The sequence below is a fragment of the Heptranchias perlo genome, chromosome 6, assembly GCF_035084215.1.
Source record: "Heptranchias perlo isolate sHepPer1 chromosome 6, sHepPer1.hap1, whole genome shotgun sequence".
In the NCBI taxonomy this organism is placed as follows: domain Eukaryota; kingdom Metazoa; phylum Chordata; class Chondrichthyes; order Hexanchiformes; family Hexanchidae; genus Heptranchias; species Heptranchias perlo.
This window is the reverse complement of record NC_090330.1, coordinates 40,445,308-40,470,600: the sequence shown is the minus strand read 5'-3', so window position 1 is coordinate 40,470,600 and position 25,293 is coordinate 40,445,308. Positions and strand designations below refer to the sequence as shown.

Genomic DNA, 25,293 nt, shown 5'->3' with positions numbered 1-25,293 from the left:
TCCAATTGAATCATAGTATTGTGACGTGATGTGCCCCCAGTCAATTTACAAAAGTGAGACACTTCCACACACTAAGTTCAAAATCTTGGTCACCCAATCAGGATGACATACTGAACAGAAGCACAATGGAAGAATAAAAGTAAACTAATGGCAGGCAGCTCAGGATGTTCTCACATACATCCTAGCATCTAATTACAGATTAATGATGGCAGCGGTCTGGAAGGAGCCTACTCGTCATCTTGGCCAGCATACGGTCGAGAACAAAAAGCATATGGTAGAGAACAAAATGTATGTTTAGATTAATATTCTGGAATGGCACTATATATTTGTATTCAGAGATAAACAAATTTCTTTTTAACACCATTCTCAAATTGCCATTATTCATACAGAGCTTAGAAAGTGAATACTGGTACTTTATTCAATCATGGGATTTATTATACCTGAGCCCAATCCTGCTCTCACTTGATGTCCACACATTTTGGGGTCACTAGAATACATTCAGAAGCCAAGGACCCTAACTGATTTTTTTTTCCTTTCGCAGACTGTGGACGCTGAGGCCAACTCTACTATAACTCCCTCCCTGCTCTGAGTCAGAAATCAGTTATCTCAGCACAAACCAGGGAATGAAGTTAAGGCCACCCTTTTCTGTATGATCAGTCACATGCCATGCAGCAAAATTACCCACCAAGTCATGGGGGGAGGGGGGGGGGGAAGCCATAATTGTCATTTAAAGATTTGACATTTGTACAAATAAAACCATGCATCCAGAAAAAAATTTTTCAACAGCAAGTTTAATCATTAAAGCAATTATATTACTGATGAAACACAAGCTGAACCCAAACAGTGCTTTGCATAAAACTTTCTTCTGAAGTCAGTGAAGCATAGCCAACTGTAATATAATAGAACATAGCTCCATCCAAGATATCTGTTTTGGGGGGGGGGGGGGAGGAGGTGGTGGCAGATTAAAATGCCACTTAATGGTAGCAAAACACTCAATTTGGCTTGAATCAAACACTGAAAGAGAACTGTAGCCTAAATGCCAATGTATTCTATACATTATCACAGCAATGTTACATGCCACAGTGGCGTGTAAGTTCTTGGAGTCTTTAGTGTTTATATGTTTAGTTGGATAGATGGAGGCAACAGCAGATAATAATGGGATGCTGATCTGAAAACATGCCTGTTATTAATGGTATGATATCATGCTAATATCTCGTCACAAGTACAGGTTGCTGCACAGTATCACTGCAAGCTATGAATCAGAAATGCAAAGATATCGGAATACAAGGAAGGTTATGTGGCTGCAATTTTATTATGCAATATGTATTTCTTATACATATACCAAAAAAAAGTTAAGAAATCTTAAGTTTTAAACATTATTGTCCAAAATCTCATCTCAACTGCAAATGATAATTAGCCATTATGTAATATTAATACAATGATCAAACTTTCTATATTAAAACTCAATCCATATATCAAATCCCTTTTGCCAGTGGGCTTCATACACTTGTATTTGAAAATGCAAACCCACTTCACACAATAATTTCCAAAATTGAACCTATTAATTGTAGCACATAAAGTTCCAACACCAACACTGGTATAGGTAAGATCAGTTTGAGAATTTTAGAAAAGTATATGCATCACCAATTTACTACCACAAGATAACCGCATCTAGCATTTATATGGTATACCATTGCCTTTTATACTATCATCTGATAACATTAAATTGGTTTTGCAGAAACCTGAAAACTTCTTCTAACCTACTGAAGTGCAACATGTGCACACACATACTTTTGACTTAGAAAGAACACTACTCGACTGTGCATGCTCAAGTGCATTTAAATTCCAAATGCCCTACCCCTCTTAGGGATAGTAAACTTGGCATAGTGCCAGCTTGATTCAATCTCATGAAGGCTCAGAGAAAATCTCCAAATGAAAAAAAATGCAGAATATAAAAATTTCTTCAATGTATGCATTAATAAAAAACTTAATATTTCATAATTTTCAGGTACAGTAAGAAAGACAGATACTGAGAGATATAAAACTGAAATCAAGTTATAAATACAAATATTTCCCTGAAAGAGACACTTAATAATTAGACAAAGTCTTGTGTCAACAACCAGGATTAGCACCCTTTTTGTTTAAATATATGGCTTATTATACAGCTATGCAGACAATGTATTTGGCACCTACTAGGAGATTCATATATAGGTTACCACACCGTTTTCATCCATTCAAGCAATTCAGAGGGAAAATGGCAGGCAAGTAGTAGGAATCCGAAGGGATAGCACTGATCTAGCTGTTGATCAGAATAGAATTCACACATGATGTTCTTGAAGAAGTTCCAATACATGAAGGCTGAACTGAAATTGAAAAAAAAGTTAGTTCCTCAGAGTAATTTTGAATATAAACCAATGTCATCACGAGTAAACTATTCAGCTCATTTTAAAAATCTATACCCGGATTGTGTGGTGATGCACACCACTGGCCAAGATCAGTGAAAGACCATTACTACATTATATCTATAATGTAAAACATAATATAACATGTCATGATGGAAGTTGGTAGTAAGATTAACATGATTGAAGTGTTTTGTGGCAACTGGTCACAAAATTTGAGCTCCAATAACTGGATAAACAACCTTTGGCAATCTTCCAGATTTTTAAAAATACTGTGCATACAAATGTCCAGTTTGTTTTGCATCTTCCATTACTATTATCAAGTTGTATCACACATTTATCCACCACCAATTCTGCCATTTGAGTTCAGATATTTTGCTGTTGAGCTTTGCAATGAGTCCATCTTGCATTAAGCTCCAGTGATCTCGTGGGTTCACATTAACTTGACACACAGGAGGAATAAGAGAAGAAATTTGAAAGAGAGAATTCGGTGAGAAAGGAACTTCTACACAGAACACATATCTTGTACATACAATATTACGTTTACAAGAAATTACAACATAGAAATCACAGAATCATAGAAGGCCATTCAGCCCATCGAGTCCATGTCGGCTCTATGCAAGAGCAATCCAGCTAGTCCCACTCCCCTGCCCTATCCCCGTGACCCTACAATTTTTTTCCTTTCAAGTACTTATCCAGTTCCCTCTTGAAAGCCTTGATTGAATCTGCCTCCACCACCCGCCCTGGCAGTGCATTCCAGATCCTAACCACTCACTGCGTAAAAAAGTTTTTCCTCATGCATTGCACAGTAAGTCTGAAAAATAATGCGAAAATGTTCTTGGTGTACAATTTAAACATTATTTTGCAGCTTATTTCTTATCCTATAAAGCAACTGCTTACTTCCTATGAACCTGTTAAAAGGAGAATGTCATGGGTGGAGGGAAGGGAAAGAGAGCAAGTGGGGAGAAGAAAAAAATTACAACTCAAAAAAGAAACTTAAAAAACAACCAAAAGAAAAGATGAACATTTTTCCTCCCTGAGGGGAGATTCAAACTGGAACAAAGAGGTATTTGGGGAAAAAAAAAATTTTGGGTGCTATATATTAAAAGAACTTCTCTCCAATTTGGCATTCCACAAGAAAGGATAATTGCTTTGATACATTAAGAAAATTATTCCTAACATTTTTTTAAATGGGTTTGACAATTGGAACTAATTGGCTTTTATTGCACAGTAAATGAGTAACACATGCACCAATTTAGAAACCAGCACTGACGTTAATATTTTAGATTGGTGCACAATTTGTTTTGATATTTTCAATCCAAGTACATATCATTAGAGTGAATGTTTTCTCTCTGTTCCTTTCCTCAATAGCTGTAAGACACTAATGGATTGGGGGGGGGGGGGGGGAGGGAGTGGAAAGAGCATTAATTTAAATAGGCTCCTTTCACTGCTTCAATTCTATACAATAGACCACAAGTACTTCAGATAAGACATTAAATCAAAACCTCAACTATTTGTTTAGGCATCCATCAGAAAGTAATGAAGGAGTCAACCTTGACTCAGTGGTAAAACTCTCGCGTCAGAGTCTAAAGGTCATGGGTTCAAGTCTCAAACTGGATTTTATGCTCAATCCATGGATTGTCACTTCAGTGCAATACCGAGGGAGTGCTGCACTGTCAGAAGTGCCTTCTTTCGGATGAGCCGTTAAACAAAGGCCCCATCTGCCCTCCCAGGTAGACGCAAGAGATCCCATGGCTCTATTTGAGGAAGAGCAGGAGAGTTCTCCAGGCATTCTGACCAATATTTATCCCTCTACCAACATCACTTAACAAAAATAGATTACCTGGTCATGCATTTCATTGCTGTTCGTGGAACCTTGCTGTGCGCAAATTGGCTGTTGTGTTTCTCTACATTACAGCAGTAACTACACTTCAAAAAGTACTTCTAAAACACTGCCACAGTACTGAAACTGCCCTTATTAAAATCACAAATGACATCCTATGTGACTGTGACTAGTGTAAACTATCCCTCCTCATCCTTTTGGACCTGTCTGCAGCCTTTGACACGGTTGACAACACCATTCTCCGTCGTCCAGCTGGGTGGGAACGTGCTCGCCTGTTTCCATTCTTATCTATCCAGTCGTAGCCAGAGAATCACCTGCAATGGCTTCTCTTCCTGCTCCCGCAATGTTACCACTGGAGTCCCCAAGGGATCTATCAATGGCCCCCTCCTATTTCTCATCTACATGCTACCTTTCAGCGACATCATCTGAAGATACAATGTCAGGTTCCACATACACGATACCCAGCTCTACCTCACCACCACCTCATTCGACCATTCCACTGTCTCTGATTTGTCACTCTGCTTGTCCGACATCCAGTACTGGATGAGCAGAAATTTCCTCCAACTAAATATTGGGGAGACTGAAGAGTCTCCGCCACAAACTCCATTCCTCTCCCTGGCCACTGAGGCTGAACCAGACCGTTCACAACTATGGCGTTCTATTTGACCCTGAGATGAGCTTCCAACCACATATCCGCTCCGTCACCAAGACCGCCTGCTTCCACCGCTGTAACATCACCAGTCTCCGCCCTTGCCTCAGCTCATCTGCTGCTGAAAACCTCGTCCATGCCTTGTTACCTCTAGACTTGACTATTCCAATGCTCTCCTAGCCAGCCTCCCACCCTCCATAACCTTGAGCTCATATAAAACTCTGCTGCCCGTATCCTAACTTGCACCAAGTCCAATTCACCCATCACCCCTGTGCTCGCTGACCTACAATGGCTCCCGGTCCGGCAACGCCTCGATTTTAAAACTCTCATCCCTGTTTTCAAATCCCTTACAGCCTCACCTCCTTAGCTCTGCAACCTCCTCCAGCCCTACAACCCTCAGATCTCTGCGCTCCTTCAATCCTTGCCTCTTGCACAGCCCCGATTTTAATCACTCCACCATTGATGGCCATGCCTTCAGCTGCCTAGGCCCTAAGCTCTGGAATTCTCTGCCTAAACCTCTCCGCCTCTCTCTCCTCTTTTAAGACAATCCTTAAAACCTACCTCTTTGACCAAGCTTTTGGTCACCTGTCCTAATATCTCCTTATGTGGCTCGGTGTCAAATTTTGTTCGATAACGCTCCTGTGAAGCAACTTGGGGCGTTTTATTATGTTAAAGGCGCTGTATAAATGTACGTTGTTGTTGTTCATTGTTGTAAAGCACTTTGGGACATCCCGAGGTCCAGAAAGGCACTATATAAATGCAAGTTCTTGCCTTTCACTATGGCACCTTTAAGGAAGAGCAAGGACTTCTCCCCATGGTGTCCAGGCCAGTATTCTTCTCAAATCAACACCACCAAAAAAATAAACCAGGTCATTTGTTTCATTATTGTTTGTGGAATCTTGCTGTATGCAATGTGACTGCCATATTTGCCTACATAACCACAGTGTTTTTGCAGCTTTGAGGCATTTCTCCAATGATGAGATGCTTTTTAAATGCAAGTCCTTTCCTATTCAGAGACTTTACAATAACCAGTTGTGGTCTGCAGCACATAACTAAAGTTGTTAAGAGCAGCTTTTCTTGTTGTACAGTTAACTAAAGCAGTAAACGTGGCTGATTTTTCAACACCATCTCTGAGGAATTTGAAGTTTGTGTTTAAGACGGTCACCGTGAAATATTCATTTACTGGTGGAATGGGTACTATCTGGAACCAAGGAAACTAAGTGGATTTAATTTCCAGATCATAAAATTTTCAAGATGACAGCCAGTCTGTGCAGAATGCTGAGAGGCAGCTTATATGACAAGAATAAACACTCTCCATGAATTAACTAATAAAAAATTATCCCTGCACTTTAAATAATAAATGTTTAGCTTAGTGCCCTTTAAACTTGTATCTGCACATTCTACAACAGCTTCTGCTAAATACATATGCAAAATTCAGAGGAAATAGAATTATATAACTGGCACCTCTGTAGGCACCAAATTAGTTATTCTAGAATGCTTACCATATAAAGTGAGGTGCAGCACTACGCAGCAAACCAAACAATTAATAGCTGGAAAACATCAATGCAAAAAAATCAAAAACAATTATATTAGCAATATATAGTTTGACAAGTTGATTTTAATAAGGAAATACAAATCAATTTACAGTTTTGTCGACACTATTCTTTTTTCCCATGTAGTAATACAGTTTCCAAAATAATAGAATAAAAAAATTAAACACTTGAAGTTCCAGGAGTCCATTATTTTCTAGCTGTGGTACACAAAGCTTTAAACTCAGCTCCCCCCATGGATCATCGACTTTAACAGCAAGTTCTTGAGTCATAAAGATCAGCAGGGTCTTAGGTTCAAAGCCCAGTTTGTGCTGACTTTGCCCTCAGACAGGGTGGCAGAAAGTGAACCAAGGCTCCTGTGCCTGATTTCTATCCAGCAGTCTTTGGTGAAGCAAGAGTCTGCGGAGGCTGAGTGCGGCCAGCATTGATTCAGTTTTGAGTATTGGCAGGCAATTGGATTACTGGGTGGAGTATCAGTTAAAATTCAAAAAGAGTAATAGTTACTTGGGGTATCAGCATCTGTGGAACTATACCACAGTAAGGATCAATGCCATTAGGAGAGAGGGATGACGGGAGAAAAAATGAGGGGAAAAAAACATTTTTTTTTAAAACAGGCAAGAGTGGGGAAGTGGGACTAATTGGATAGCTCTTTCAAAAGAGCCGGCACAGATACTATAGACTGAATAGCCTCCTTCTCTGCTGTATGATTCTATGATTCACACATTTTAAAGACTAAATTATATTTAACAGAGCTCCAGAGTTGACTGACTATATTTAGCCTCTTCCCCCAAACAGCAATCCAATCAATTTCCTACATGATCATATTGATTCTAATCTCTACTACCAGAAATATTTTCACTAAGTGATGACTTAAGAAAAGCAGAAACATTTCATTAGGCTACAGTTAGCCTGAGGGTATGTGGACTTGGAAGCGATGGGTAGCATGTGTCCATCAAATGAACAGAATTGTCCTTGGCTACAATTTACACCCTCCCTCCCATTTCATTTAAATAACTGACTGACATTCACTTCCTGGGCTCACACATTTGAATGGCCAATTGGGTGAAGGACCCGAAAGATGGTGGTTCTGTTTAACCTCATGAGTTACTACCTTTGGGATAAGGAAAGAAAATTTTGAATCAACTTTAAAAGATTTGAACACCACATCTCGTATATGGCAATGGGTCTAAAATAAAAGCTATCCTCATTCTTCAAGCAATATAAAACAAATCTGTACACACTAGAATTGCAGAACAGCAACAGTCACTGTGCATTTCATTGTACAAAACAGTCCATATTTATCAAAGACAAAATAGATAAAATTCCAGAATACATTTAACTCCCAGAAACTTTATGCAATTATAGAAGTTTCAGAATAGGAGGAGGACATTCAACTCATCATACCCCACACCAGAGCTATCTACTCTAATCCTGTTTCCTGCTGTTTCCCTGAAGTTTGATATATTTCTTTAACTGTTTAATCAAATTCCTTCTTAAATGGCATGATTAATTTGGCTTCAATAGCCACTTGTGCATTCCATTAAAAACCTTTCCAGCACAAAAAAATCTTCTAATCTATCTTTTTTATGCTTCTATTACTAATCCCAAACTTGTGCTCATTGTTACTGATTTACCAACCAGTTGAAATCATTTTTCAATGATTTACCCATTCATTTTTTAAAAAAAACATATCTATTAGTTCTTTAACTTTCCCAGCTCTATTGAGTATAGTCCTCGTTTTTCTCATCACTCGAGTCACCAGTATCATTCCAGTGAATCTACATTATAACTTTATGCCTCCGATGTCCCTTCTATAATGAGGTGCCCAAAAGTGCACATAGTACTCTAAATGTGGACTAACCACAGATGTTAGATTTTAGCTCCTTTTCCTTGCTTTTGTACTCAATATCCCAACACAAAACCTGGAATCTCATTTGCCCTTTAAGGCTTTTTCCACCAGCAATTTTGTTGTGTCTCTGCTAATTTTATTATTTAGAATATAGTTCCATTCTCTGTTCAATTTCCGTAAAATGTACTACTTCATATTGATCTGTTATTTTACCTTATTCAGTGATTGCTGCAAACTAAGAAATTCTGTAGTTCTTTATGTTACAGATATTGTATCAGAAGGAAATCAATTCATAGATGCCTTTGGGATAAAAAGCAAATTCTGCAGAGTCAAATGCATCTTAAAGCTGCAGAATGTATTGAAACCCCATATCTTGTTCAAATTTAGTTCTTATGAATATATACACATACTTCAAATAGTTAACTCTGCACAAATATTGTACCCAACAAATTAAGATTAGTTTTCCTTTCCCGACATTTTATCAAGCATCATTTTTTTCCTTTCATTCCTCCATTATATAAACTTAAAAATTATGTAAACTTTTAAATACAAGTTTGCTCTTAATATATTTTTCTTCACTTCCTTTAGATCCTAAGTAGTATGCACCATACCCTGCCAAAGAGACCAGGCAGAAAACCTATTCCCAGGTTTTAGACAATGTTGCTTGCTAATCTAGAACTTCATTTTCCTTCTCTGTTGGGAACTACCCTCCCTAGAATGGCTAAGTGAGATTGGGAGTATATTGTGTACACTTGCAAAGGGGAAGCGTTTTCTCATTTTGCTGCAAATATTACAGTTAAAAAAGTCTCCTTTTAAAAAAAACTTTCACACTTTACATTAAGACTGTACCTACTTTTTGCGGTCCTTATCTTTCTTGAGATTCATTTGGGGTGCGGTCTGGAATGCCTGGCCTTGAAGCAATTCAGTTGCAGCCTTTCTCTTATTAAATATGCTCATCTCTTCATCCAAGAGGTTTTTTTTTTCATCCAATTTCTTTCTCTCTTCCTGGTGCATTTTCTTTAAATGTTCAAATTTATCTTGAAGCTGCCAAATGGTTTTTAAAAAATGGTCATTAAACTCATAGGTTCCACAAGATGGCAGCAAATCCCAAAGCTTCTTTTTTAGTACTGGGCCTTGTTTATAAACTGAAACGTGGACACTCATGCATACTTTCCTTGCAAGTTGCATGCCACAATCATAGACTTCTCCACAGGTGCTGTGTGCATATGTAGATCTTTTCCCTCTCTCCCCACGTAATGAAACACAATTGTGTTTAAATCAAGTCAAAAAATAATTATGGATTTTCAAAAATAAATATATTTTAAACCTTATAGATTAGAGTACTCAAATTTAACAAAAAAGGCTCAGTTGCAATGATTCACCTAACAAAGCCTTCTTTGATTCAGCAACCTGTCCCTTTCTATTGCCGAAACAAAAGATTTACAGTTACATCTGAATATTACAGTTCTGAGTGTTAGAACTATAAGCTCTTCACAGAAATGAGATCACTGGGCAGGTACACCCAACTAATAAGAGTCAATTCAACACCACACCCAAAAGAGAAAAGCCAGTAATAATTTTATAACCCTGCACGTTTCAATACAATAAATATGGTTTACATCTCTTAGCTAATACTGGGTTTAATCCTTGCAAGTACGATTGTCCAACTATTTCTGTACTGTACCCCTGTATTCTTTGCTCAAAAGTGCAAACGCTTTAATAGACATTAATATGCCAATCTTCTCACCAGGCATTTAAAGTGCAATGCGTCCAATAAGTTAAAACAACTGATGCATGTTCGATGAGACATGCACCTAGGATATCACACAATTTTGCACTACGCCTCCTGTTTGTTTTTGCTGTAGTGCTGCAGGATTGTTTCACTTTTATTTGTCATTTTTATTTAGCCCTGAATTTGATTGTTTATTGAGCCCTGAATTTGATTATTTATTAATGAGCAATTCGTCCACTGTTTTATCACATGGAATTACTCCCACTCATTATAATAAATGGAAATTACCCTGGTTGCAAATGTTTCAGATTTACACTTAAGCCACTAATGTGCAATTTACCCTCACTGATTAAAAAAATAATTTCAAAAGCTTTCAAGAGTAAAGTAGCATATATCTGAGACAAAGTTTTCTTTTTTGTGAAGTTTTATTGCATTGTATTTTTACTCCACTTTGGAGTGAAAAACTGCGTAACTAATCAGTGTATTATAGTTTAATTGTTGGGAGATAAAAGTCTGTTTTACTACATATCTCTCCGCATCCCCAGTGGCAGATATATTTTCTCCTTTAACTAACTACCATGGCAATCAGCTGAACTTCCTTCTGTTTTCTGCTGGGAATTTGTTCGTGGGTCTCCCGATTGGCCTCTAACTTCAGCGGAAGATCAACGAAATTCCTTTTACAGGTGTATCCAGAGTTTCCACTGATCTTCTGCCAAAGTCATAGCAGCCTATCGGAAGAATGCCCAAGAAAATTCCCAGCACATTGGTCTCGCAATCAATTAATTAGGGCAGCGATATATAATGTCGGCGGCCATCCACCCAAACACCCTCCATTACACTTTACTGAAAACCTAGTGACAACACTATTTATTTAATAACTGTGTTACTTTAGCAACAAAAAGGTAGGGAAGGTTTAAAACAAAGTCCATTCAAGTCATTTTTCTGACAATACTGGACCCTTGATTTATCGCTACACTGTACACATAGTTTGCCCCATTTTTTATTATTAGTTCTGCATTGCTGAACTAATGTACTTTAATTACTGCTAGCAAGCACCTCCATTGTCTGCATTACACATGAACATTACTTTTCATGACTGTTAATATATATGGAAAAAAAATTATCATTTTTTTTAAAGCTAGTTTTGACAAAAGAATTTTCTGGTTTTTATCTTCAACTTATATTCTCTGTGGCATATCATGCTGCATGTACACCAGAGTACATTCCCTTTATCCCTACTCTGTTTCCTAGCTCCCAACCAATTCCTGCCATCCTTACAGTGATGGTGCTCCCGCAACAATGTTAGGTAGGGAATTCCAAGATATTGACTCAGTGACAATGAAGGAACAGTGATCTATGTCCAAGTCAGAATGGCGTTGCCACAACATTGCTGCTCTTGGCCTTCTCAATGGTAGAAATTGCAGGGGAGGGAGATGCTGTGTACAGCAGAATTATTGTAAAAATAATCCTTCTCTAATTTTTGTGCAAAGTTATACTACTGCAGATAAAGCATCTGCTCCAACACAATCTATTCCACAAAGTGGCTAATGGCAGTTTTATCAGCAAGTGTTTTCAGGAATTGAACCAACTGCAAAACTCCAAACAGTACCTGCCATGTCCCTTTCAACTGTTCGGTTAATTATTCACCATCACTGAAAAAAACTACTAACCGTGTTACTTGGGTATCACACTGCATGTGTGTAGAATGTAGAATGTAGAATTAGAGTTTTGTGTAAGCTTAACTATTAAGGCAATCAAATCTTTCAGTACCTCCCTCTCTGCCTCTTTTAGCTGAGACTCCTTTTCTTTGACCCTCATCACAAACATTTGTCTCATTTCCTCCTCTTTCCTCTGAAGCTCGCCAAGAAACTCATTCCTCTTTGCTTCATATGTCTCTTGAAGGCTGGAAAAAAGTAATAACCAACTGTTTAAAAAACAACCCTGGACATAGATACCCAAGATGTCAAAGTTATAGCCTTAATACAAACATGCTGATTGTAGTACGAATTACCTATTCAGATATTTCAGTTGTCTCCTTATATCTAAAAACTTTCTTTGGGTAATTGACAGTCTTTTGGAAGTTAGGGTAGAGAGTGCATCAATACTTCCAGGGGTCTACAAATAAGTTTAAAAACCACTGCCTTAAGGATGTTAATTAACAGACTCAGAGACTAACAATAGTATAAATTCTATTAACAAACAAAATGATCATAGTTAAAACAAAACGCACGCATCCTAACCGCTAATTTGCGCCCACATAACTGTCAGCTAGAGCAGTAAAGGATATTATATTCCACATGACATGTACTTCTATCTATTAAAGCAATCTCATGCAGGTGATTTGTGAAAGTAGGACACAAAAAATCTCAAGTATAAGAACAATGTTATTTGAGCATCAAAGTCAATCATTATACTGAATATGTAGTTTCTGTTAAGTATCTTTGTTGGTTAAGTAACATCAAAATTGTTTAACTGGATTAAAGAATGTTGAACAGTCATAAGTTTCAATCAAAATTGATTGTTGGTAACTTAAAATTTGAAATTGCATAGACTGAAACCTGAAATTTTCATTAATTTGGTGCAGTAGATAAAATATGGATGGATTTAAATTTGAAAATCAGGAAAGCTTTCCAATATATGACATGCACCAAAATCTTCATCTTTCTTCTACAGAGCTTTATATTTCTATGGTAAGACAGGTTATGAAGCAGAACAGTTAAAAGTAGTCGGATACATTTAAGCAGATATGTTTCAGTATTTTTTTTTGTGGGGGGCGGTGGGAGGGCGAAAAGTAAATGTATTGTGATTTTATGAGTAATTTACAGTAGATTAAATCCAACTGCATAGATGAGCTAACAGTGTAACTTAATCTGTCAGAAATATAAAGAACGAACTTGCATATATGTAGCGGCTTTCATAACCTCAGGATGTTCCAAAGCGCTTCACAGCCAATTAAGTACTTTGAAGCGTTGTCACTGTTGTAATGTACACAAATGTAGCAGCCAATTTGCACACAGCAAGGTCCCACAGCCAGCCAATAAATGACCAATTAAACTGTTTTTATTTGTTGGTTGGGAGATAAATGTTGGCAAGGACACATGGAGAACTCCAACGCTCTTCTTCGAATATTGCAATGGGATCTTTTACGGCCACCTGAGAGGGCAGAGGACCTCTGTTTAATGTCTCATCCAAAATATATCACTTCCAACAATTAAGCAGTCCCTTAGTACAACACTGAAGGGTCAGCTGAGATCATGTGTTCAAGTTGGGGTCAATGCAGTTGATGTGTATATGGACTTTCAAAAGGCGTTTGATAAAGTGCCGCATAATAGGTTTGTCAGCAAAATTGAAGCCCATGGAATAAAAGGGACAGTGGCAGCATGGATACGAAATTGGCTAAGTGACAGGAAACAGAGAATAGTGGTGAAGGGTTGTTTTTCGGACTGGAGGAAGGTATACAGTGGTGTTCCCCAGGGGTCGGTACTAGGACCACTGCTTTATTTGATATACATTAATGACTTGGACTTGGGGGTACAGGGCACAATTTCAAAATTTGCAGATGACACAAAACTTGGAAGTGAGGAGGATAGTAATAGACTTCAAGAAGACATTGACAGGCTGGTGGAATGGGCGGACACATGGCAGATGAAATTTAACGCAGAGAAGTGCGAAGTGATACATTTTGGCAGGAAGAATGAGGAGAGGCAATATAAACTAAATGGTACAATTCTAATGCAGGTGCAGGAACAGAGAGACCTGGGGGTATATGTGCACAAATCTTTGAAGGTGCAGGACAGCTTGAGAAAGCGGTTTAAAAAGCATACGGGATCCTGGGCTTTAAAAAGAGGCATATGGTACAAAAGCAAGAAAGTTATGTTGAACCTTTATAAGACATTGGTTCGATCACAACTGGAGCACTGTGTCCAATTCTGGGCACCCCACTTTAGAAAGGGTGTGAAGGCCTTAGAGAGGGTGCAGAAAAGATTTACTAGAATGCTTCCAGGGGTGCGGGACTTTAGTTACGTGGATAGACTGGAGAAGCTGGGGTTGATCTCTTAATCGTCTCTGCTCTAAGGAGAAAATTTGATAGAAGTGTACAAAATCATGAAGGGTTTAGATAAAGTAAATAAAGAGAAACTGTTCCCATTGGCGGAAGGGCCGAGAACCAGGGGACACAGATTTAAGGTGATTGGCAAAAGAACCAAGGGCGACATGAGGAAAAAGTTTTTTATGCAGTGAATAGTTATGATTTGGAACCTATGACCATCTGACTTTAGAGTTGAGAATGCTACCACTGAGCCAAGGCTGACATTCAAGAATACATCCCTGTCAAATATAATTTGAACAGCAGACTCAAATAGACACCAATGCAGATCAGATGTGGCTAATTGCATTTCTGATTCGTAAACAAAAAATTAGTAATAGACACCATCGGTGGGCATGTGATCTCAATACTTATATTTGCATAGGTACCGTAACATTTTTGTGCATGTGTTACTAAAATGGTAAAACAAAAAGCAGAGTGTGCGAGTGTTTTTTGATTGCTAAGTTCTTTACTTCCTTAATTATTGAATGGTGTTAGATGTTTGTTAAGTAAATATGCACATATGAAGTACATTTAACCATATTGTGTGAATGTATGTAAGGTGTTTTCTACTAAAATTAGTGCATGTAGCTAAAACGGTGTCACGTAGCCATACCAATGGCTAGTCAGCAATTTCTACTGGACAACATTGGTTTAATAGCATTATTTTTTTCCTGAAGGAATCATCGGGGGTTATTTGGTCTCTAGTGGAGAATGATGGTTCTAATATAAATTCGTGTTCCTGTGATGCAACAGAAGGCTTATAACCTCACTTTCAGCACTGAGGAAAACCAAATAATTTTTGTCTTATATTTACCCACTTCTCTTACATTATAATTTCTCAATTACAAGCATACCATCGACTAGATAATTGGATCTGGCCACCCTCAGGATCTTTTAATCTACCATACCAAATTAATGAAAATTTCAGGTTTCAGTCTATGCTTCTTTAAGATTTTAAGTTACTAGCAATCAATTTTCATTGAAATTGTTAACTGTTCAATGCTCTTTAATCCAGTTAAACAGGTTTGATATTACTCAACCGGCAAAGTTACTTAACAGAAAAAACATTTTCCGTATACTCATTTAAGCTGACTTTGCTAAAATGATGTGCTCCTTGTACTCAAGTTCTTTTTAGGCCATAGTTAGAGTACCTTTTCCAATTTTGGGTACCCCATTATAGAATAGACATTAAAGCCACAGTGTACAGCCTGTATTCATCAGGATGATGCCAAAGATGGGAAACTATAGTTATGAGGAGATATTCAAGATACTACGATTACTGGTATCAATCTTCCTCAGCGGTAGCACTCGCGCCTCAGAATCATAGGTCGTGGGTTCAAGTCCCACTCCACAGACTTGAGCCGATAATCTAGGCCGATACTTCAGTGCAGCTCTGAGAGAGCGCTGCACTGTCAGAGGTTCCATCTTTCGGATGAGACGTGAAACCAAGGCCTTTTCTGCCCTCTCAGGTGGATGTAAAAGAACCCATGGCACTAAGCGAAGAAGAGCAGGGTAATTTTTCCTGGTGTCCCTCAACCAACATCACTAAGAAAAACAGACTAACTGGTCATTTATCTCTGCCGTTTGTGGGGGCTTGCTGTGCACAGGTTGGCTGCCTCATTTCCCTACATTACAACAGTGACTACGCTTTAAAAGTACTTTATTGGCTGTAAAGCACTTTGGGACGTCCTGAAGTCATGAAAGGCGCTATTAAAATGCAAGTCGCTTCCTTTCAAAAGCAGGGGATTTCCCCCTCAATGTCTTGGCCAATAATTATCCCTTGGCCAACATCATTCAAACTGCTTAATTGGTCATTTACTCCATTGCTGTTTGTGGGACATTGCTGTGTGCAACTTGGCATCTATATTTTCCTGCATTACAACAATGACTACATTTCAAAAGCAATTAATTGCCTGTGAAATACTTTTGGACGTCCTTAGGTCATTAAACGCACTATATAATTGCAAGTTCTTTCTTTACTTCCACTGGAGCAGAGAAGGCTAAGAAGAGATATAAGAGGGGTTTTAACATAATGAATTGTTTTGATAGAGTGAATAGAGGAAGACCATTTCATCTGGTCAGGCAGTGACGAGGGACCATCAATGTGAAATTCACAAAAAGGAAGCTAGGAGAAATATCTTTACACAGATGATTGTTGGAGCATGGAGTGCTTTGTCTCAGAAAATTATGAGGCAGAGACCATTGCACCATTTAAGAGAAAGTTGGCTAAATATTTGAAGCAGAGGAAGATAAAGGACAATGGGGAGAGGATGGAACAGTGGGACTAGTTTTGGATTCCTCCAACAAATAGCCAATGGGCCAAATGTCTTCTTTCGGTGATAGAAATAGATAAACCATAGATGTTTACATGAAATAATGCAGAGTGTTGATTAAGGTAGTGCAGTTGATGATGGGTATATGGACTTTCAAAAGGCGTTTGATAAAGTGCCACATAATAGCAAAATTGAAGCCCATTGGGATTAAAGGTGCAGTGGCAGCATGGATTCGAAGTTGACTAAGAGACAGAAAGCGGGGAGTAGCGGTGGACAGTTGTTTTTCAGACTGGAGTGAATTACACAGTGGTGTCCCCCCAGGGGTTGGCATTAGGACCACTGCCCTTTTCGATATATATTAATTTCATGGACTTAGGTAAAGGGGGCATAATTGGAAAATTTGCAGATGACACAAAACTTGGAAATGTAGTAAACAGTGAGGAGGACAGTAGAAGACTTCAGAAGAATATAGAAAGACTGGTGAAATGGACAAAGGGCAGATGAAATTTAATGCACAGAAGTGTGAAGTAATGCATTTTGGAAGGAAGAATGAGGAGAGGCAATATAAACTAAATGGTACAATTTTAAAGGGGGTGCAGGAACAGAAAGACCTCGGGGCTCACGTACAAATTATTGAAGACACAGGACAAGTTGATTAAGCTGTTAAGAGTGTACAGGATCCTTGGCTTTATAAATAGAGGCATAGAGTACAAAAGCAAAGAAGTTATGCTAAACCTTTATAAATCACTGGTTAGCTCAGCTGGAGTATCGTGTCCAATACTCCACACTTTAGGAAGGATGTCAAGGCTTTAGAGAGGGTGCAGAGGAGATTGACTAGAATGGTACCAGGGATGAGGGACTTCAGTTATCTGGAGAGACTAGAGAAGCTGGGATTGTTGTCGTTAGAGCAGAGAAGGTTACGGGGAGATTAAATAAAGGTGTTCAAAATTATGAAGGGTTTTGAAAGAGTAAATAAGGAGAAATTGTTTCCACTGGCAGCAGGGTTGGTAACCAGAAGATATAGATTTAAGATAATTGGCAAAAGAACCAGGGGGGAGATGAGGGGAGTTTCTTTTACGCAGTGAGCTGTTATGATTGGGAAGGGTGGAGGAAGCAGACTAAATAGTAACTTTCAAAAGGAAATTGGATATATACATGCAAAGAAAACATTTGCAGGGCTTTTGGGAAAGAGCAGGGAAGTGGGGCTAAATGGATATCTCTTTCAAAGAGCTGCCACAGGCACGATGGGCAGAATGGCCTCCTTCTATGCTGTATAATTCTATGGTTCAAACCAATAATCCTTAAAAGAGAAAACCACATTGGTGCTAGTAATATATTTCAAATACACAAAGACAAATGGTCACAACCCACCTTCATATGATTATGGATTAATTAATGACAACAAATTGAAATGACCCATAATGGTATGGTATTTGAAACTAGTAAGATTATTTTTCTAAATTTACTGCAGTATTAAATGTTAAAATATTCAACTAAACAGCAGCTGCAATATTTCCTTTTCTATATTCTCCATGTCCAACTAGGTATATCCCAGTCATTCAAAAAGTGTTATGATGATGAAAGTGCAGCAGCTGCAACTTGCATTTATATAGCACCTTTAATGTAGAAAAATGTCCCAAGGTGCTTCACAGTGGCATAAGGAAAAACGGATAAGAAGCCAAAGGGGTGAGTAGGTGGGTGGCTCAAAGTGGTCAAAATGGTGGATCTTAGGTTAGGAGAAAAGGAGAAGAAAGTGGAGATGCAGAGGGGTTTAGGGAGGGAATTCATGAATATGAGGCTTAGATGACCAAGAGTACAGCTGCCAATGGCAATGGTGGAACGAAAAGAGGCGGGATATACGAGAAGCGGAGTCAGAGGGAATGGAGAAGGTTTCAGAGTAGGGAGGGGCAATGCCATAAAGGGATTTAAACACAAAGATTAAAGTTTTAAATTTGAGGCTTTTGGGGGACCGGGAGCCAATATAGATTAGCAAGGACATGGGGTGGTGGGTTAGCAGGATTTAGATATGGGAAGCAGAGTTTTAGATGAGCTGAAGTTCACGTGGGTAGAGGATGGGAGGCTGGCCAAGAAAGCATTGGTGTAACTGAGAATGAAGGTGACAACGGCATGAATGAGGATTTCAGTGCCAGCTGGGCTGATGTAGGGACAAAGTCAGGACAATGTCAGAGGTGGAACTACGTGTTTTTTTGTGATGGAGAGGATATGGGGTTAGAAATTCAACTTGGGATCAAACAGGATGTCATGGTTGCCAACAGTTTGGTTCAGCACAAGACAGTAGCCAAGGAAGGAGTTGGAGTCGGTAACAAGGGTATAGAATTTGTGCTGGAGTGTAAACTTCGATCTTTGCAATGTTTAGCTGGAGGAAATTACAGCTCATCCAAGATTGGATGTTGGATAAGCAGTTTGATAGCACAGAGGCAGCGGAGAGGTAGAGTGGTGTGTCATCAGCACACATGTGGAGGCTGACCCTATGCCTGCAGATGATGCCACCAAGGGACAGCATGAAGATGGGGAAGAGGGGGTGGCCAAAGGTGGATCCTTGGGTGATTCTTGAGGTGACGTGCGAAGTGGGAAGTGAAGCCATCGCTGGAGATGCTTTGATTATGATCGGATAGCCAAGAGTCGAATCAAGCGAGGGCAGTCCCACTGAGCTGGACAACGCAGGAGAGGTGCTGGAGGAGGATGCTGTGAATAACCGTGATGAAGGCTTCAGAGAGGACAAGGATGAATAATGCACCATGGTCACAGTTACAGAGAGTATTATTATTGCTTGCTTCATATTATACTTGTTCAGTACTTTTTATACCTGACTGGCTTGTTATTTGGGTCTGTGTCTTTGAATCCCATCTCTTCTAATTTGCAGCGACGATACAACTCATAATGCCGTGTGTGGGTCTGTTCTCTCAAGTCTTCCATGTTCACACAAATAAGCATCTCTCGCAGCTTCACAAAGTCACTGTGGTTCTCATTTTCAACTGAAACAAATTTGAACAGTGTTAATTTTGATTTATTTGAAACAAGTCTTGAAAATAAAATAAATTCTATATTTGTGAATGCAAAATTTACTCAATCCTCAAATTTAAAATTCATTGCTATACCAAAGATTATACTTTAGTTTCAACTCTTTAAAGAATAATGAAGAAGTTTCTTAAAATGCAAAGAATGATTGCAACCTTGCAATCATTAATTAAAATCCAATTTTTTTATATTTAATAAATCAGTTGGAGATAGTAAAAATTATCCAGCTTATTGACAGTGATATTTGTACTTTTATGGTTAAAAATATCAACTCAAGTAAATCAAATAACATTAGCCAATCAAGAAAATTGTTTAAGCTACAATATGCTTTTCTGATTTGATCATTAACAATGTGTGTGAAATGGAACAGATTTCCAGAAAAAAACCCATTAGAATTTTATATGTAAATGGACCCTATTCAATCAGCATACATCTTCTTCTCCTTGCTGTCTGTTCCAACAATAATAAAAGCTCTAAAGGCCTTGCAGTTCTCAATAACTTCAGATCATGTGTTCATGATGAAAGGTTTTACATAAGATTCTCCATGAGGGTTCAGTCCTACCAGCCATTGGCCCATAAACTGTAAGAAAACAATGATATCAGCCCAGATGCTAAAGCTAGTACAAAAGGAAGATTAAAAAAGGTACAATTGTCAAAATTGTGAATCCAAATAGATTTACAAAGCACAAAAACTCTCTCAGAATCCTGACTCAAGCAATTCACACATTCAGGACAAAGCAAAATGGAGAGAGCTTTGTGCAGAGAACAGTATTTGAAATCCTTCCTGTAGTGACTGTCCAGAGTGAAAAGGAGTCCACAAATGTAAATAGTCAAGAATATTCAGATTTGGACTGCAGAGTAACCATAGGCATATGGCAACCCATTCATCAATATTGATTATTTCTGACATCAGGATCCTAGGATAGACATTGGGGTCGATTTTTGGATGGCCGAGTGGATGCATTTGTGGCGGGGGGCTGCTAAAATTCGGGATTCCCGGGGTGGGTCCGGAGCCTGGCTCCAACCCGCCCAATTCTGGGTTCCCCAATAACGCACTTAGATGCGCCGCAGCCCCCGCATGCGGGACTCCCACCGGCAATTAAAGCCGGCGGGATCCCACTTAAACTAATTAATTATATAGTTCAGGTCGTTTGCAGACCTGATTGGGAGGATATTTTAGGAGGGGTGGGATTTTCATATCAACTGAGCGTGTTTCCCGTAGTGGGGGAAACACTTCCAGTTGAAACAGACGTGTTGCTGCCATCAGCCTGTGGGAGCTGCAAAGGTCCATTTGACAGGTCGGGTGGGTGGGGGGAGAAGACCCTCACTCATTGCAGGAGGCCACTCTGTCACTTTGGACAAAGATTGGCCTGCACCACCCTCCTCCTAACACAAAAATTCACAAACTTGGAACCTCAACTCCGGTGTGCAGACACATTTACCTACCTTGCAGACCCCCTCAAATGTATATCTTGCGGATGGGGGCCGCCATAGCTACAGTCATTACTTCCTCGGAGGACGAACAGAATCACCAGTCTCACCGTCCACCTCTGACACGTGGAGCTCCACAACACAGTGCTGTGACATATCCATCTGCACAGCAGGAGGGAGGGCAATCGCAGAGAGAGAAATGCGTCACAGAAGGCACTACCCTCACCACAGGGTCTGCAGACCGAGGCTCAGCTTCCTGGACCTCTCTGAGCAACAGTGCACACGGAGGCTCAGAATCACTCGACATGTAGTCGTGGACATCTGCAGCCTCCTTCATGCCGAGCTGCTCCCGGCTGGCCCGAGCACCATCTTCTTACCTGTCGCTGTCAAAGTCACCACTACCCTCAACAACTTCTCCTCCGCATCCTTCCAGGGTGCCACCGGGGACATCGCCGACGTCTCTCAGTCGTCTGCACAAAAGAGCCCTGCAAATACACCTACACCCACTCTGCAGTGACACAATGGGTGGCATCAGGTGTGGGTCTTCATTGTGATCCTCAGGAAAGGGCATTATTGCACAAACCAGACAAGATTCGCAAAGACGTGGCAGTGTTGGTGCCACGTGATGTGAGTTGGTCAGAATTTCAATATAAGGAAAAACCATGACAAACCCTCAAACACCCTTGTGCGTCCCCTTCATGCTCACGACACGCTTGCCTTACGCTGCCTACTGCATATATGTGATGCATGCCCTGTGGCTGCAGCACAGGTAGTGGCAGGTTGAGTGAGGCTGACCGTGAAAGAGATGCATGAGAGGGTGAGTATGAGATAGAGCCATGAGATTGTACGAAGATTGGGTTGAGTGGTAGTGGCGGGATGAGTACTGGCGAGGTGAGTAAGTGCAGGTAAGATGAGGATGAGGTTTGAGTGGGTGTGAGGGGTGATGCGACAGTAGTGTTGGCAGTGCAGAAGGAGATGTGGGGTGGGGGCGGTGATGTGGCAGAAGGAGTGTAGGGGAATGAGTAAGTGTACTCACTGTGGCTGACCTACTGAGGTCATTGCAGCGTCTCCTGCACTGTATGCAGGTGGGCAATATGTTGGTGGTGCAGGTGACCTCCTCTGTCACCTCGTGCCAGGCCTTCTTGGTGGCAGAGGCAGGCCGCTTCCTCCCGCCCGCCTGGGGGAAGATCTCTGTGCTCCCCCTCCTCCTCACCCCATCCAATGATACCTGGAGTGAGGCATCATTAAACCTGGGAGCAGCCTTCCCCCTGGGCTGCTCCATGCTGCAATTTTTCCTATTTCTTGCAGCATCAGTTGGTGGAGGACTGCCCCTTTAAATAGAGCTCCTCCAGCTAACAGACCTTACAGCGCATGCGCAGTCCGCCCGCCGTGCAGCTTAGCAGCGGGGAACCCGGAACAAGAGGTAAGTGGATCCAATCAGCCTGCAATTGCGCGCGGAGCAAACTGATTTCACCGGGCGTGTTCCCCACGCGCCCAATCACCCCCCGCCGCAAACCCGCCGCAAACCCGCCGCCCTGGTAATATCGGGCCCCATTTTTCAGCCTGCAACTAAATGGCAGCAATCGGGTAGGTGTGTAAATAATGGAGTACATGGTTAAACCATTGAACAAGTCTGATCTGTTCATTTCGCTTTTAGCCTAATGCATCCCGACTGCCCTTGCACACTAAGGCTGCTTTCATATCCTTGTAACCAATTTTAGAGTAGCACTGATGGAGACCTGGCGACATATTGCCCAGCTGACTTATATGCTGTCGATTGTCCATGGCAGAGAAAAGTTCAAATTGTAGAATATCTTGGAGAGTGTTACCCTCACAAAATTATGCACACACAGTAGTACAGGCAAAGGTCTGGGAGCAGTTGATTTTTCAAGCTCAACTTGAGATCTCTCCGTGAAAACACTGTAGCTAAAATGTGGGGGAGCAAAAGCAAGACAGCTAATCCTACCTAATCCACTATGTATAGGCATGAAAAACTATAAGCCCAGCAAAATTGGCTTTGTCAGCTACAGAGAGTAGTTTATTAGAAAGTTTCATGCCTATAACTTGGAAACACAAAAAATACTCTACTCTCTGATTTGCATTCACTTGCTCTTCTACTCCCCATCTCATCTTCAACTCATCCAACAGAATTCATAAAGTAGTTCTGTTAAGCTAAATAGCTGGTGAGGCAGTTAACTTCCTCCTTTCTCCCATCTCCTAAGTTTTATTTGCCAAAACTTTTGATTATTTGCAACTTTTTTCTGTTCTTACCTTGTACAACTCCCCAGGGGTACTGCCGAGCTTTAACCATCTTATTTCCAACTTTCACTTCCTCTGTACTTCCAATTACAGCAAATGGTAGATGGCCCTAAATTTGAAGATAAAAACAAAATTGCATTCTAGCTAGCTGTATAGAAATACAATGTTCTAGGATGTGGCACTCTATTTGGATTCAGCATGGAACACACTGAATTTCTTTTAAAATTAGATGGCTCATCTGCCCAAATACATTTTATTTTGGAACAATTTGCAACAGATAGCTGGAGTTTAAAAGAAATGTATTAAAATATAAATTACTTTCAAGTGTTTAAGCTACCATTTGACAAATGCTGCTCCTTTGATAAGGAGAAAATTTTACTCAAGCAGCCAAATCAGTTAATCAGTTAGTCAGTGTTGAAAATGGCTAGTTATTTTTTCATCTAGTCAAATTACTAAGATCTTTTCTCTCTCAACTTTAAATTCTAATACTGGAACAGTTATGCATTTTCTTCAATGGCTGATTCACTTTAATTCAATATAGCTTTATATATTATTGGACAGTTTGCATTAAATTACTTACGTTCATGGTTGAATTAATTTTTGCTACCGTTTCATCATCTATTGGAAACTGATAGATCTGTACACCGTTGCTAACCAGTTCACCCATTATTTTGATTTTAAATTTATGCAGCTCATTTTTGGCGATGGTGTCCGCCTTTGCAATAACTGGAATGATGTTCACCTATGCAAACAAAATAGAAAATCATTACACTAGAATTCATCCCATATGTGTTCAAAACAATTTATCTGAAGGATAAATTATATTTTAACGTATTTATTAAACTATACACAACAGAAAGAAAGACAACTCTCAACTGTGCAAAACCTCCAATGGACATTGTTGCTTATATATTACATTCTTCTTAAGTTACACTTGACTCCATGGCATTCAAAGCTCCATTTCCCTGTTATTTTATCGCTCATTGCTAGTGTTAGATGTGGAAATATTACAATAGGGAACCTATCTATAGTTCTAAAATCAGTTGCTTCTACTTCCATTTTGTGTCTGTACCCATTTGCTTTATTAGGAGGAAAACATACAGCAAATCCATTACAAACTGAGTTATATAATCAGTCTTAACACGTGAAGCAAGTTTAGTCTTACAGTATCAATTACAATTAACAGCTTGTAAATACATGATTTGTCATCTACTTTTTTAAAAAAACCTAATGTAAAAGTAAAACATATGTTAGACCATCTGTTTTTCAGCTCAGTGTTCTTAGAATGACTTTAAAACTAATCTTTTCATTTTAAATTTATTTGAATGCAGGAATGCAACTCCAGTCCATGGATAGTTAGTGTAACACGTGTTTCTTGATCACTGGAGTGCTAGATAAGAATTACAGCATCTACATAGTCAAACAATTTAAAAATAAATCATTAACTTACAAACCTTTGTCACCACATTCTTGTAACAAAAGGTCACGGCAGCTAGAAATGCACTTTCCAGCTATTTTAGAAAGTATGCAATAAATTTCATAAGAACTAAACTGTTGACAAGAACAGATATTCAGTAACTTGAATCAGTAGAACTAAATGACAAATACTTTAAATTTGAAGAAAATAAGAAAACATTGGAAATGTATAACAGATTTACATCTGAAAAAGAAAGAAGGATTAATGTTTCAGGTTATATATTTGATGAAGGGTACACTCAAAGCTCATCCCTCTCCATTAACGGCATTTTCTATTTTTATAGGAATTTAGCAGATCAATTTGATGTGTAAAAAGGAATAGATCTATTTTTTAAAATTGAATTAGACTTAATACTTCAATCTTCAATTTCAAAAGAAAATTTAACAGAACTTTTTATGGTTAACATTACTGCACATAAGACAACATCTAGTTTTCTAAATATTTGTTGTCCAGGAAGAATTGCTAAAACAATGATTTGCTGAGATTTAAGTATGGTAAGGAGACTCACCACCTTGTTTTAATTGTCCTCATAAATTGACTTCCAACGCATAATTGTCAATTCAACAGCACCACATATATATATATATATATATATATATGTCACTGCCAAAGATCTTAAAGTCAAAAAAAAATTCTAAATTTAAATTTATCACAAATACTGATAATCAAAATAAATGAAAATGCTGCAAATACTTGCAGGTCAAT

At 39.2% G+C, this 25,293-nt stretch overlaps 1 protein-coding gene across 1 annotated transcript in view; it reads right to left on the bottom strand.

Annotated features, from left to right (window-relative positions):
- Window positions 1-772: 772 nt before the first annotated feature.
- The window catches only part of septin10 (septin 10), a 63,093-nt gene continuing 38,572 nt past the window's right edge, over window positions 773-25,293 (bottom strand). The window contains exons 5-11 of the mRNA XM_067986165.1: window positions 23,692-23,853; window positions 23,124-23,220; window positions 19,210-19,378; window positions 11,793-11,925; window positions 9,144-9,334; window positions 6,394-6,441; window positions 773-2,363 (exon numbers count right to left, since the gene is read on the bottom strand). Of these exons, the coding sequence (XP_067842266.1) occupies window positions 6,435-6,441; window positions 9,144-9,334; window positions 11,793-11,925; window positions 19,210-19,378; window positions 23,124-23,220; window positions 23,692-23,853 (759 nt within the window). The 3' untranslated portion in view covers window positions 773-2,363; window positions 6,394-6,434. The remainder of the gene's footprint in view (window positions 2,364-6,393; window positions 6,442-9,143; window positions 9,335-11,792; window positions 11,926-19,209; window positions 19,379-23,123; window positions 23,221-23,691; window positions 23,854-25,293) is intronic.